Genomic DNA, 13142 nt, shown 5'->3' on the forward strand with positions numbered 1-13142 from the left:
ACCGGTGGCTGCATGTTCCCCCCTCCTCATTTCTGGCTAGGGGGGGGGGGGTATTGGTTGTCATGTGAGTGCTGAATGAAGATGCTGGGTGTCATGTGGGTTCTGGGGGCGGGAACAGGGTGTCATGTGGGTTCTGGCTATGGGTGGGTATCAAGTGTCATGCAGGTGTTGATTGCAAGTACTTAGTGCCATGTGAGATCTGGGTGCGTGTTCTTCTGGATGTCATGGGTGCTGGGGGAAGATACTGGGTTTGACATAGGTGCGAATACTTGGTGCCATGCCTGTACTAGGTGCTGGCTATGAGTGGGCATTGCGTGTCACATGGGTTTTAAATGTAGGTACTTTTAAGTGGGTGCTTGGTGCAGATAATGGGTACCATGTGGAGGCTGTATGCAGGTGTTAGTACTTGGTGCAATGTTAGGCCTATTTGCAGGTACTTGGTATCATGTGAGTGTGAGTACTGGGTGCCAACTATTGGGGAAAGGGGTGTGAGTGGGTGGATGGATGTTGGGAGAAGTAGAGATCAGTAGATGTCAGTGTGGGTGATGTAGGAAGAGGAAGTAATTGGGGGTGCTGGGTTAGGGTAAGGTCGATAGGAGTGCTGGGGGAGCCAGAGGTCAGTTTAGGTGCTGAGGGAGGTCACTATGGGTGCTGCTGGGGACAAGAAGGGTGCCATTGGGGAGGGAGAGGTCAGTATGGGTCCTAGGTGAAGGGAGAGGTCACTGTGGGTGCAGGGTTAAGGGAGAGGTCAGGCCACTGTGAATGCTGGGGGAAGGGAGAGGTCACTGCTGTCAGGGAGAGACCATCTTACCTGCTCCCACACAGCTGCAGGGATGGTTACACTAGGAATCCTGTATGGGACCTTTTTACTCCAAAGTGTTCCAGATGGGGAGGGGCTTCCCATTTGTGGTGGGCGGGGCATCCCATGGGTGGTGGGAACCGCTTATCATGGGCAGGGCCTATTTTTTGCAGCCAAAGGGGCCTTTTTTATGGGTATTTTAAATGAAGAGTGCTTGGGCACCCAGGGCCCCCCTCTGCATGTGCCTGGTACTGTGTGTGTAAACTTTGTGTGTGTGTACTTTGTGATTGTGTGTGTGTACTGTGAGTGTGTCTTAGGGCCCGTTTCCACTAGGGTACTACTACATCAGTCTCTGAATCATATATGGCACCTGTGCTGCTGCGAAGCCACCGCTGAATCGCTTAGACCTCCAACGGCTATAGGGATTCAGATGCATGAAACTTCAGCATGCCTGGGGACTAAGGGTGCCCACCTCTCTCCCACCATCTGAATAGCAGAGCGGCAGTCGGCAGAGCAGGAATACCAACTCTGGCTCTGGGTCCCCCTGTCTAATCTTTACTCCTGCCTTTTAGTGTGCAGCAGTTTTCCTCCATCAGGGTCCTGAAAGCATGTCATGGGACATCGGGAGCCTATGTATTAACATTGCTACATGCTGAATGCCTGCAGTGAAGAGGAGACCAGAGCACCTGGACTTCCAATAGGTATTTATGCTCCGCTGCTCTGCTATTCCGATGGGGGGAAGAGGCCACACTCCCATAAAAAGTAGGTATGATTTGGGGGGGGTGTTTAGGGCACCAGAACTTCTGTGGCTATAGGCTCTTGAGCTGTAAATCCAACCTTGGATGTGGCCCTCGAGGACTGGAGTATGACTAGGCCTGGATTTATATCACAGATGTCCTGGCACCCTAGACTTTGCTCTGCATGTACCTACAAATCCCCACCGAACCACACTGCAAGTATTCTGGCTGGCCCAGCTGTTACCTCTCCCCTACTTCCCCTGCCCATTGTAAGTATCCACAGGTGCCCCTTAGTATTATGTAGCCAGAGCTATCTTCAGTATTAAGTAGCTAGAGGTGCCCCCAAGAATTAGGAAGCTAAAGGTGTCCCCGACTGAAAGGAGACCTGGTCAATGGAATGCCAAGACCCAGATGAGTAACTAACCTCTCATTTACATTCCGCTCGGGACTCTACATAGGTAAGGAAGGAGGGAGGCACTCGAGGAGGGGAGTGAGCCGCCTTTCCAATATTAGGCGCCAGTAGGCACATGCCTACAGTGCCTTATGGTAAATCTGCCCCATAGTATGACACCTGTGATCTACGCCATGCTATATCCAAAGAACATAGTCAAGTAGTTGGCCTGCTGATTTAGGAGTACTTGAATATTTTCTTTGAATAACTCTTTCAAAAAAAAAAAAAAGGGTAGGCATGGTGCCTTCAGTATAGGTAGGTAGGTATGGTGTCCTCAGTATAGGTAGATAGGTATGGGGCCTTCAGTATAGGTAGGTATGGGGTCCTCAGTATAGGTAGGTAGGTATGTGGCCTTCAGTATAGGTAGGTAGGTATGGGGCCTTCAGTATAGGTAGGTAGGTAGGTAATGGGGCTTTCAGTATAGGTAGGTAGGTATGGGGCTTTCAGTATAGGTAGGTAGTTATGGGGCTTTCAGTATAGGTAACTGGGTAGAGGGGCTGCCTGCCTGCTTGTCCCCCCTCCTCCCTCCCTGCTTGTCCCCCCTCCTCCTGCTCCCCCCGCACATCTACAAGCAGCGGCTGCTTACCTCTGCCTCAATTCCAGCGTAGAGCCTGGAGACCACAGCCGCAGACCTATCTCTCCCTCCTGCTGTTTCCCTGATGCTCGGTTTCTGCTAATGACGCGATCAGCGTCATTAGCAGAAGCCGGTCACTAGGGGAACAGAGGAGGAAGAGAGAGGTCTGTGGCTGTGGTCTCCAGGCTCCACGCTGGAATTGAGGCAGAGGTAAGCAGAGGACCAGCGGAGGGGTGAGAGGGAGTGAAGGGTGAGCAGAGTCGCCACGATCTGAGGTCTAAAGGTGGCTCACAGGGCACTCTGGCCATAATTGATCTGGGGCACCATGGCAACACTTTCGGGGGCGGTGCCCCGGATCAAACGGCCTAACGACGCCACTGGGGGAGAGATAATGGACTGCTGCAGTGAGCTGGAAGTGCTACTTGTAGGAATGCATTGCGTGTATATATATGTATGTATGCAGTATGTGCATACATGTATGCAGTACAGGGATATGCTCATCCCAAGCTCATAATCATGGTTACCCCGTGATTATGAGCTGATTTTAGAGGTCACGGGGTCGAATCCGGCATCTGTGATCGGCCGCGATCACGGATGCCAGTTTCGAATGCACCCGTGATTGCACTTGAAATCCGGTTCGCGATTCCTGATTCACATACTTTTTATTGCTATTGTAAATGTATTTTTTATGTTCAGAGTGTGGATAAATGAAAAAAATGACGTGGGGTCCCCAGTCCCAAGCCTCTCTAACCCCTTGTCCCCCATGCAGGCTGGGATAGCCAGAATGCGGAGCCATGGCTGAGTGGGGCTTTGCACCCTGAGCTATACCAGTCCGCATAGTCCATGGTATGGGGGGGAGAGGGTAAGCCATGACGGTCGCAATCACCGTACACCGCTAAACATCGTTTGACTTTTGTTAAGCAATGTTACACACTACCGTGAAAATGGTCATTCACCGTAAAAAATTCACACAATGCAAAAAAAGTTGCCAGAATAACGCGTTGTAGGTGTGGACCTTCAGGCGCAATAATTAGTTCAGGGACACTAGTAATTGCTGCCTGGGATGGGGTGGTTGGAGGGGGTGCATTCGTGAGCACTTTTATTTATTTATTTATTTTTAACCTTTTTTTTTTTAGCAATGATCACTATTGCTTAGCAGTAATAGTGATCATTGAGGGACTAGAGAACATTGATTGGCCAAGGGATCACATAATCCCTTGGGCTAATCACAGCAGACACAGAGGTTAGGGGATCACATGATCCCTTTGACCAATGGTGCTACAGAACGTGGGGCACATGCGCGCGCATGGCTGTGTTACAGGAAGTCAATTACTTCCTGTATTCAGTTCCAGAGAATGATCGCCGTTACTGAGTGTAACGGCAATCATTCTCTGTATGCAGGCATGGATTATCTCAGGGGACACCCATCCACTTCCGCCAATCCCCTCTGTTTTGGGGGCCATCGGGAGTGTGCTTGTACACGCCCTCGGCAGCCGGCACAGTGCACAGACTTGACTCTCATGTTCCTGCGGCTATAGCTGCAGCAGCCGCAGACGTGAGAGTCATGTCCGTGTGGCTAAAGAGGGTAAGGTTAGACATGCGGGAGGAGGATAAGGTTAGGTGGGGGGAAGAAGGTTAAGGTTAGCTCTCAGTATAGTCAGCCAGGTATATACCTCCAGTATAGCCAAGTATAGGTGACCTCAGTATAGTCAGGTATAGGTGCCCCCAGTATAGCCAGGTATAGGCGCCCCCAGTATAGCCAGGTATAGGCGCCCCCAGTATAGCCAGGTATAGGCGCCCCCAGTATAGCCAGGTATAGGCGCCCCCAGTATAGCCAGGTATAGGCGCCCCCAGTATAGCCAGGTATAGGCGCCCCCAGTATAGCCAGGTATAGGTGCCAACAGTACAGCTAGGTATAGGTGCCCCCAGTATAGCCAGGTATAGGCGCCCCCAGTATAGCCAGGTATAGGTGCCAACAGTAGTGCCAGGTATAGGTGCCCTCAGTATAGCCAGGTATAGGTGCCAACAGTACAGGTAGGTATAGGTGCCCCCAGTAGTGCCAGGTATAGGTGCCCTCAGTATAGCTAGGTATAGGTGCCCACAGTAGAGCCAGGCATGGATACCCACAGTACAGTCAGGCATGGGTGCCCCTAGTATAGCTAGGTATACAGTAGGTGCCCTTAGTATAGCTAGGTATAGGTGCCCACAGTATTGCCAAGTACAGGTGCCCACAGTATAGCTAGGTTTAGGTGCCCGCAGTATAGCCAGGCATGGGTGCCCACAGTATAGCCAGGTATAGGTAGCTAGTTAGGTGGCCCAGGGGTGCAGTGTATGAGGGGGAAGCAATGGCCACACAGAGTGGCAGGAAGGGGGGCTCCCTCCCCCATGACCTTGGGCTCCCTCTTCAGTGCTCTCCCCTCTAGCATTGATTGGCAGCAGCAAGCAGGCAGGGAACAGGGAACGTGGACATACGTCTTACGTTATAGCTGCAGTGAGCCCCCCCAAAACCACCGTCAGTACAGGTAGGTAGCCAGTTATAGCTGCCCCCAGTATTGGTAGCTTGGTACAGTTGCCCCCAGTATAGGTTAGCCAGGCACTCTCTTCATTTCCTGATTCTGACTGGTGCTTCCCCCAGACTTCTGCTGCCTGAGGAAGTCACCTCACTTGGCATCATGAAAATCCAGGTGATCCGCACACTCTGAATGAACCAAGTTCAATATTTTAATTTAAATAAAGTGACACATGCCATTCCATATGGTATGGCATGTGTCACTTTATTTAAATTAAAATATTGAACTTGGTTCATTCAGAGTGTGCGGATCACCTGGATTTTCTTGTATGTGACTACGATCCAGCACCTCGACGGTGGTGTGCAATTCCATGCGGACTTGTGGATTCACTTGGCATCATGGGTGGACCGGGCCTGCCCCCAACATGCATCACCCAGCCCTGAACTAGCTGAAGAATTCCCCAGCCTGCCTTAAAACCAGTCTGAGAGTGAAGCTGCACAAGCAGTGAGAGTGAAGCTGCACAAGTTATTGCATGTATTAAAAAGCATGGTTCAGAAGTAAAAAATCAGGGTGCTAATTGGCTTGCCTGCAGCCCAGACCTGACACCCTCTGGCATCCACCGTTTAATAAATGAGACCTCAAGCTGTTGAGAAGCTAAAATCCTACATCACTCAAGAATGGGACATTCACACGGAACATTATCAACACTACATTGATGTGTCTCCTCTCAGTTCCCAAACGTTTTCAGAGTGTTATTAAAAGATGAGGCAATACAAAACAATAGCAAACATGTCCGCTTCAACTTTTTCTAAATGGATTGCTGGCATTAAATGCAAAATAAACATACAGTATTGCTTTAAAAAAAAATGAATATCGGTTTTGCTGTTGTATTTGTACTATTTTCATCTAAATATACGGGTTTACATGATTTACAAATCATTCCATACTGTTTTTATTTACACGTTTTGGAAATGGGTTTGTAGGTTTTCCCACAGTCCGGCAACTGCATGGCATTGATAGATACTTATATTCAGATGGACCTTATAAAACCATCTCTAATTCGGAACATGCAAGGAGGTGATGACCAGGACCTGCACATATCATCAGAGGTCAGAGACTCTTTTCACAAAGTGGATAACAGTTGTCGTAGGTACAAGGCACATCGTTCCACAGCCCATTAGTCCACAAGTGAGCACAGTCTTCTCCCTCATCGTGGTCATTTGGTTCACCTTCATCCCAGAATCTGTCGAAATATGACAAATGGATTGTTTTTTTTTCCGTCAGGACAGCTTTACTACGTTGTATTCAAAAGCCTAAAGTTGGCCACACAACATATAATTTTTAAAAAGAAACCGTAACCAAGAATTGAACTTCATCCCAATCAGTAGCTGATACCCCCTTTTACATGATAAATCTTTTCCTTTTCACAAACTGATCATCAGAGGGCTCTGTATGGCTGTTTTTGTGGTGAAACCCCTCCCACAGTGGGATGTTAGCGCCTCACAGCACTTAGGTGCTGACATCACACTGTGGGGGCCTTGTTGCATTGTGGGAAATGACAGCGGTTTCCGACTGCCAGAAAAGCAAGCAGCAGCTACTTCCACTGACATCACCTGCCAGCGGTAAAAATGTCGCCATATGATACATTTCAGAATGTAAATCAGGGAGAGGAAAGATTTTACAATGGGCAAACACTGACTAAATCATTTATAAATACTGACTATGTCATATATAAATAAACATTTGTATCTATCTTCCTTCACCTAAAAATGACTTTTTAAGATATTCCACAGTTTCATTTTATGATTAAATCTACTTTTTAAGTTTTAACTGTTTTATTGTTTTTGCTCAATGACACATCCATTGAAGTATGCTAGAGCTAAAATCTCTAAAATCTATGAACTATTGGCCCTTTTATCTCTTTCCTGCTCTCAGAAGCCATTTTCTGCTAGGAAAGTGTTTTAGAGTTGGAATTTCTTATCAGTGAGGGTCACACTGTAGTCACTTCCTGTCTGAGTCAGGACTGAGTCAGCCACTTTCATACCTGATATTTAACTCTTTCAGGCAGAGAAAGAAAAAAAGGAACACAGCCTAGTTATTTGGATGGTTAGCACTGTACATACACATGTCTATCTCATCATGTCACATGTCACCTTGAGTATCCTTTAAATTCTAGAAATGCTTTGATCTCTCTTTGCTTGCAGAAAATACAGAAACTGAAAGCAGAAGTCCTGTATTATTATCTCACACTGCCCCCTAGTGACAAGTGCACATAAATACACATTACAGCAGTACTATTTAGTAGTAAGGAAATGTAACAAATAAGAGATAAAAATGTGCTAAAATAAATTGGCCTGGAGCGCTTGCAAGCCTCTAAATCAGTGTTCCCCGACCCTGTCTTCAAGGCCCACCAACAGTGCATGTTTTGTGGAAATCCACACAGGTAGGTAATCAGCTCTGCTGAGACACTAATTACCTCACCTGTGCATGTGTGTAGTTTTCTGCAAAACAAGTATTGTTGGTGGGCCTTGATAACAGGGTTGGGGAGCTCTGCTCCAAATAAATTGGTTGCTAAAGGGTTAAAGAAGAACCATAAAAACATATAGTAGAATGCAGTAAATTATTCCAGATACCCACTTTTATGCTAAACATCCTGGCTTCAGCATCAGAAGCACTTCCTATACACTGTATCTATATAGCATACTGCTTAAAGTGTACCAGAGCTCAAGCTAATTGAAGAACTAATACTTACCTGCCGATTCCTCCTGCAGCATAAACACGTGTGAGTCCCTCGCTGTCCACCCGCGGTCTGCCATTCAGCCGCGATTAGCCCCAGTAACAGGCTCAGTCGGGATAAGTCTTGGTCTTCTGCACTACTGCATATGAGCAGTAGACCCAGACTGATGTGACTGAGCCTGTTACCGGGGCTGATCCTGGCTAAACGGCAGACCGAGGGAGGACAGCGAAGGACTCACGTGTTTATGCTGCAGGAAGAAGCAGCGGGTAAGTATCAGTTCTTCAATTAGCTTGAGTTCTGGTTTCCTTTAAGGCTGTTGCCTTTGATGTAGCATTTGAGCCTTTGATCAGCGTTCAAATCCTGTCTCAAGCCAGTGAGTAAACCAGTAAGGAGGTTTTGGGCAAGGCTCCCTAATAATCCTGGTTAACAGTGGAGTGCGACCTAAGTGGCTGCAGTCCCTAAGCGCTTTGAGTCCACCAGGAGAAAAGTGCAATAAAAATGTTTTTTGTTTACATTGGCTCTCCCACTGAGGCTAAGCCTAGGCTGTTTATTATTTGGAATCCAGGAGACCGGAGTGTCATGAATGATATGAAAGTCGGGACAATTATCAATTCTGTATCGATCCGCAAAGCAGAGCAGAATGTCAGTTTCTGTTTTTAATGTACAGCCAGGTGTCTTTTTCCCTTCACTCTGAATTACAGCAGACCCCTCACCCCCTTCCTATTAGCTATTCCCATATAGGTGTTACGACTAAATGCTGGCCTTGGAGCAGATTCAGCAGATAACGATCAGTCCATTTTTTTCCCTCTCAAAACTTTCCCTCTCAGATTTTTCCCTCCACAAGTCTGTGGATACACAATAGAAAAACTTCCTTTTTTAATAATCCAAGATGTGCTTATCACAGACAGAAGACAAATATATTTTCCAGTTCCTAAAAATCAGCCTAATAGCTCATCCAATTTATAGCCTGCTAGCTGCTAGGGAAACCAAGCTATTTATCACTCACAGGGCACACGTGCTAATCTACCGGTATTTAGTGTCATTTGATAAAGCATCACCGGCTGGTTCCAAATCTGGCCACAGATCCCCGGGAAACCAATCCGGGGAGGAATCGCAAAGACTATTAAGAAATGTTGTACTTTCTGCTTGTGATCTGGGGGCTGCCCCTTTGCTGAACAGGGGGTAAACACGGTAACAGTAAAAAAGGGCGCAGGAGGCTAGTGGACAAATCGGGCGCCGCCATTCACTCCCATAATAAATATCGTTTACTGGGCGCCGAACGGGAAAAAAGGGTGCCCGAGAATAATAACGTTTTCCAAGGGCGCCCGAAGATTTTTAATGTTTTATAACTGCTTGTGATGATTTATGTTTCCTATTTCAATAAAACATTATTTTAAATGTTATCCCTTACTGTTTGTAAAACATTATTATTCACAAAATAAAGCGATCAGTACGTAACGTAAATTGTAATATATTTTATCCCTTACTGTTTCTAAAACATTATTCTACACACAATACAGTGATCACTAAGGAGGGTCTTAGGTTTAGGCACCACCAGGGGGGGTCTTAGGTTTAGGCACCATCAGGGGGGTCTTAGGTTTAGGCACCATCAGGGGGGTCTTAGGTTTAGGCACCACCAGGGGGGTCTTAGGTTTAGGCACCATCAGGGGGGTCTTAGGTTTAGGCACCATCAGGGGGGTCTTAGGTTTAGGCACCATCAGGGGAGTCTTAGGTTTAGGCACCATCAGGAGGGTCTTAGGTTTAGGCACCATCAGGGGGGTCTTAGGGTTAGGCACCATCAGGGGGGTCTTAGGTTTAGGCACCACCAGGGGGGTCTTAGGTTTAGGCACCACCAGGGGGGTCTTAGGTTTAGGCACCACCAGGGGGGTCTTAGGTTTAGGCACCAATACGGGGGTCTAGGGGTTAGGGGTAGGTACAGGGAGGGTTACTTACTAATTTTTTTTTTAAACGTTATTATACATTTCACTTTTTAAACGGAAGATTAACGTTTTCACATTTGCCGATTTCATGAACATTATTTAATGATTTATAACTTTATAAAAACGAATATTTAAACGAAATATAGTACATTATATTTTTAAACGTTATCCATGTTTATCGTTTAAAACCCTGCGCCCTTTTTTCCCAGCGTCCCTTTTTAACGTACGCGGTAAACACACCTACTTTTCAGGGAAGCCGGCCCCAAAACTCAGAATCTATAAGGATTCAGGCAGTACCGACCCCTCCCTGTCTTCCAAAATTCCATTGACAAAGAACTTTCTCTAGGCATGCGCTCATGGGAGGACTGAGCGGTGAGCGCATGCTAGGTTTCAAGGACCTTTTGATATCAATGCCTGCATTTGAACTGGACTTTATTTCATTCAATATCCCCACAAGGACTGCTAAGCTAAGTAAACCTCACTGTTATTTCCCTTTTATTTTAAGCTTTGTGTTTATATGTTAATTATTGTATGTAAATGTGTGTAATGCAATTTTGTTATTAAACGTTTAAAAATCATTTTAACGGTTATGACCCGTTCCTGAACATACACAATCGTGCTTACTCCTCCAAAAATGTTACCTTGTGTTCTATAGTATTTTGCATCTACAACCCGTATGCTGGAATCAGGCACAGATAGACAGATCTGGCGCCGATCCCTGCATACTGCTAAGGGTTAATTAAGTGTTCTCAGTGTGTTAATATAGTTACAGTCGTGTGCTGCCTCGCACGTGGTGGCAAGCATTTGAATTGTATGTGTGTGGTGAATCCTTGGGAGTCAGAACGCTCCTCTTGGCTAGTCGGTTCATAGATTGCGAATCCACACATGGGCATCTATGCGCAAAGTGACAGCGAGACAGAGTTTTTTGACAGCACTCTGCCACTTATATATAGTCTGCAGACTGCTTGTCAGCCAATAAGAAGTGCAAATACATTACACCTAGTCTGCAGTACTTAATTAAGCAGAGGCTGTACAATACAGCCAATCGTTGGCAGAGTGCTGTCTGTCAGTGAGCATTTTCTTTGGTATTTGGTAAGTTGAAGGAGTAGTGGAGGCATGTTCCTGGTAGTGGCAGCTCCAGGGCTTGCCTGCGCCTCCTTATTGTGTTACATGCTGGTTTTTGGGGTCCCGAGCAGTGACAGTGCTCGGGGCCCCTACCTGTCATGTGCACTAGTGTTTGCATGCTTCTGACATTATTGTCAGATCTGACAAGAGTAGCTGCGTGCTTATTTCAGACACTACTGAAAGCCAAATAGATCAGCAGGGCTGCCAGGCAACTAGTATTGTTTAAAAGGAAATAAATATAGCAGCCTTCATCTGCCTCTCACTACAGCTGTCCTTTACAGTTGTCCTTTAATTTTTTCCCAATTATTAAAAAAAAATTTCTTGAGGGCCCTTTCACACTGGCGCGATGCGGTACGCTGCGCCAGAAGTGCCTAATCTACTGCTAGCACAGAACTACATTATCATGCGGGACCCGGTGTGACCAGCGGCGATCTGCGTCGACTCGGAAGTCATGTTAGTCTATGGCGACGCAGGGTTGTTAAAAAAGTTGGCATCGTGATGTTGCGGCACGCATGCGCTGAAGCGTATTTTTACAATATGCTTCCGCATCCCCGAAGCAGGAAGTAATCGCAAGCATGCATCACTTCCTGCTTGGCTGGAGGCCAGACAGGGAACACCGTGTAATAACATGGTGTTCCCTGAAGGCCTGTTTTAAGTGGTGCAATGCGGTGCGGCAGGCGCGTCGCACTGCAATGCTACTGCCAGTTTGCAGTGTGAAACCGGCCTGAGTCTATAAATCAAGAAATTAACAATCTACCATACATCATTCAATTTTCATAAAAAATCGATCAGAAAAAAATCCACCACTCCTGATCTTTTATTAAAAAAAAAAAAAAGGAAATTCTATAAGATTTCTCGAATAAAAAAGGTTTTCAATTTTTCTGTGCAACTGATGGTTTTTATTGACTTGCTATAAAATTGGATCATTTTATTGTGTTGTGTGTGGCCACCTTTAGGATTAGTCCACACTGGGGCCAAAAAACAGATTTTTTTTTAATTTTTTTATGGATCACCAAATACAGACATGTCCATGAATCCAATGCTATTAATAGGATCCATTTAGACATGTCTGGTTGCAGTGGATCCGAATGCGGGTAAAAGAGACAAAGTCCAGACCGGCACAAAAGTGGATGCTTTTCCCATTAAGCCTATGCTGGAAATGCATCCACTCTAGTCTCTACAAGGACCTTGAAAGTCCACCAGAGTGGATCTTGCACTGTCCACTCTGGCTGGCGAATTGCCTCTCACTTCTGGTGTCCTTTTAAAGAGAACTAAGGTCGTAAAACAAAAAAGTTTCTAACCTAAGAGGAGGGAAGGCTTTAGATCCCTTAGAGCATACATGTCAAACTCCAGCCCGCGGGCCAAATCTGGACCTCAGAGCCATTAAATTTGGCCCTCAAGTGGTTTCCCCACTTTGCATTATGTTTGGCCCTCTCTAGACCACCAGGGACGCTATATTGGAGGGTAAGCCCTAGAACACCAGGGAAGCAATATGGGGGAGGTGTGGGAAACCACTAAACACTAGGGAACTGAGTGGGGGAGGGTGGGGGTCTCTAGACATCAGGGAACTGTATAGGGGAGGGAGAACCACTAGGCACCAGGGAACTGTATAGGGGTTGGAGGAGGGCCATTAAAAAACAAAGAACATTATGAGGGAGGAATGTGGCTAAAAGATATTGAGTTAGGCCCATGACTAGGTCCTAGTGCACAATTTCAGCCTACTTTGCATTTAAGTTTCACACCCCTGCCTTAGAGCCTTTCCGTTCCTCTCTGCATACCTTCATTCTACCACCAAGCCTCCCGTTCAAATCTCCCACTAGTGCTTCCACAAGTGCACAGTATGGTGTTGCCCATCTTCGGAAGTACTCAGAGACCCGAGTACTTCTTTCCACTTTATAGTTAGCGACTGGAATGGGGGCCCAGTGGTGGAACGAGTGGATGCAGAGCGGAATGGGAAGGATCTAGAGCAGTAGTCAGGAACCTTTTTGGCTGAAAGAGCCATAAACACCACATATTTTAAAATTTATTTCCGTGAGAGCCATACAATATGTTTTAAACTGGGACAGTGCGCATGCGCAAAAGAGGGCTCACGTCCCCTAGCAACTATATACACATCACCATGGCGGTGATGTGTATATAGTTGCTCCTTCAGGCAGCGGAAGTGTCAGACACGTCTTCAGCTTTACTTGGGTTTCAGCAACATCAGCAATTTCCCAGAGAGCCAGACAGGAGAAATACAGACTAACAGCTTGCCTTGTACAATTAGCTA

The 13142-nt window shown here is 46.5% G+C and overlaps 1 protein-coding gene across 2 annotated transcripts in view; it reads right to left on the reverse strand.

Moving 5' to 3' along the window:
* Positions 1-5944: 5944 nt before the first annotated feature.
* Positions 5945-13142, reverse strand: part of LOC137561017 (hepatic lectin-like) — a 35562-nt gene continuing 28364 nt past the window's right edge. For both annotated transcript variants that reach the window (XM_068272228.1, XM_068272227.1), the window contains one exon: positions 5945-6314. In XM_068272228.1, the coding sequence (XP_068128329.1) occupies positions 6182-6314 (133 nt within the window). In that variant the 3' untranslated portion in view covers positions 5945-6181. The remainder of the gene's footprint in view (positions 6315-13142) is intronic.

This window comes from Hyperolius riggenbachi, chromosome 3, assembly GCF_040937935.1.
Source record: "Hyperolius riggenbachi isolate aHypRig1 chromosome 3, aHypRig1.pri, whole genome shotgun sequence".
In the NCBI taxonomy this organism is placed as follows: Eukaryota; Metazoa; Chordata; class Amphibia; order Anura; family Hyperoliidae; genus Hyperolius; species Hyperolius riggenbachi.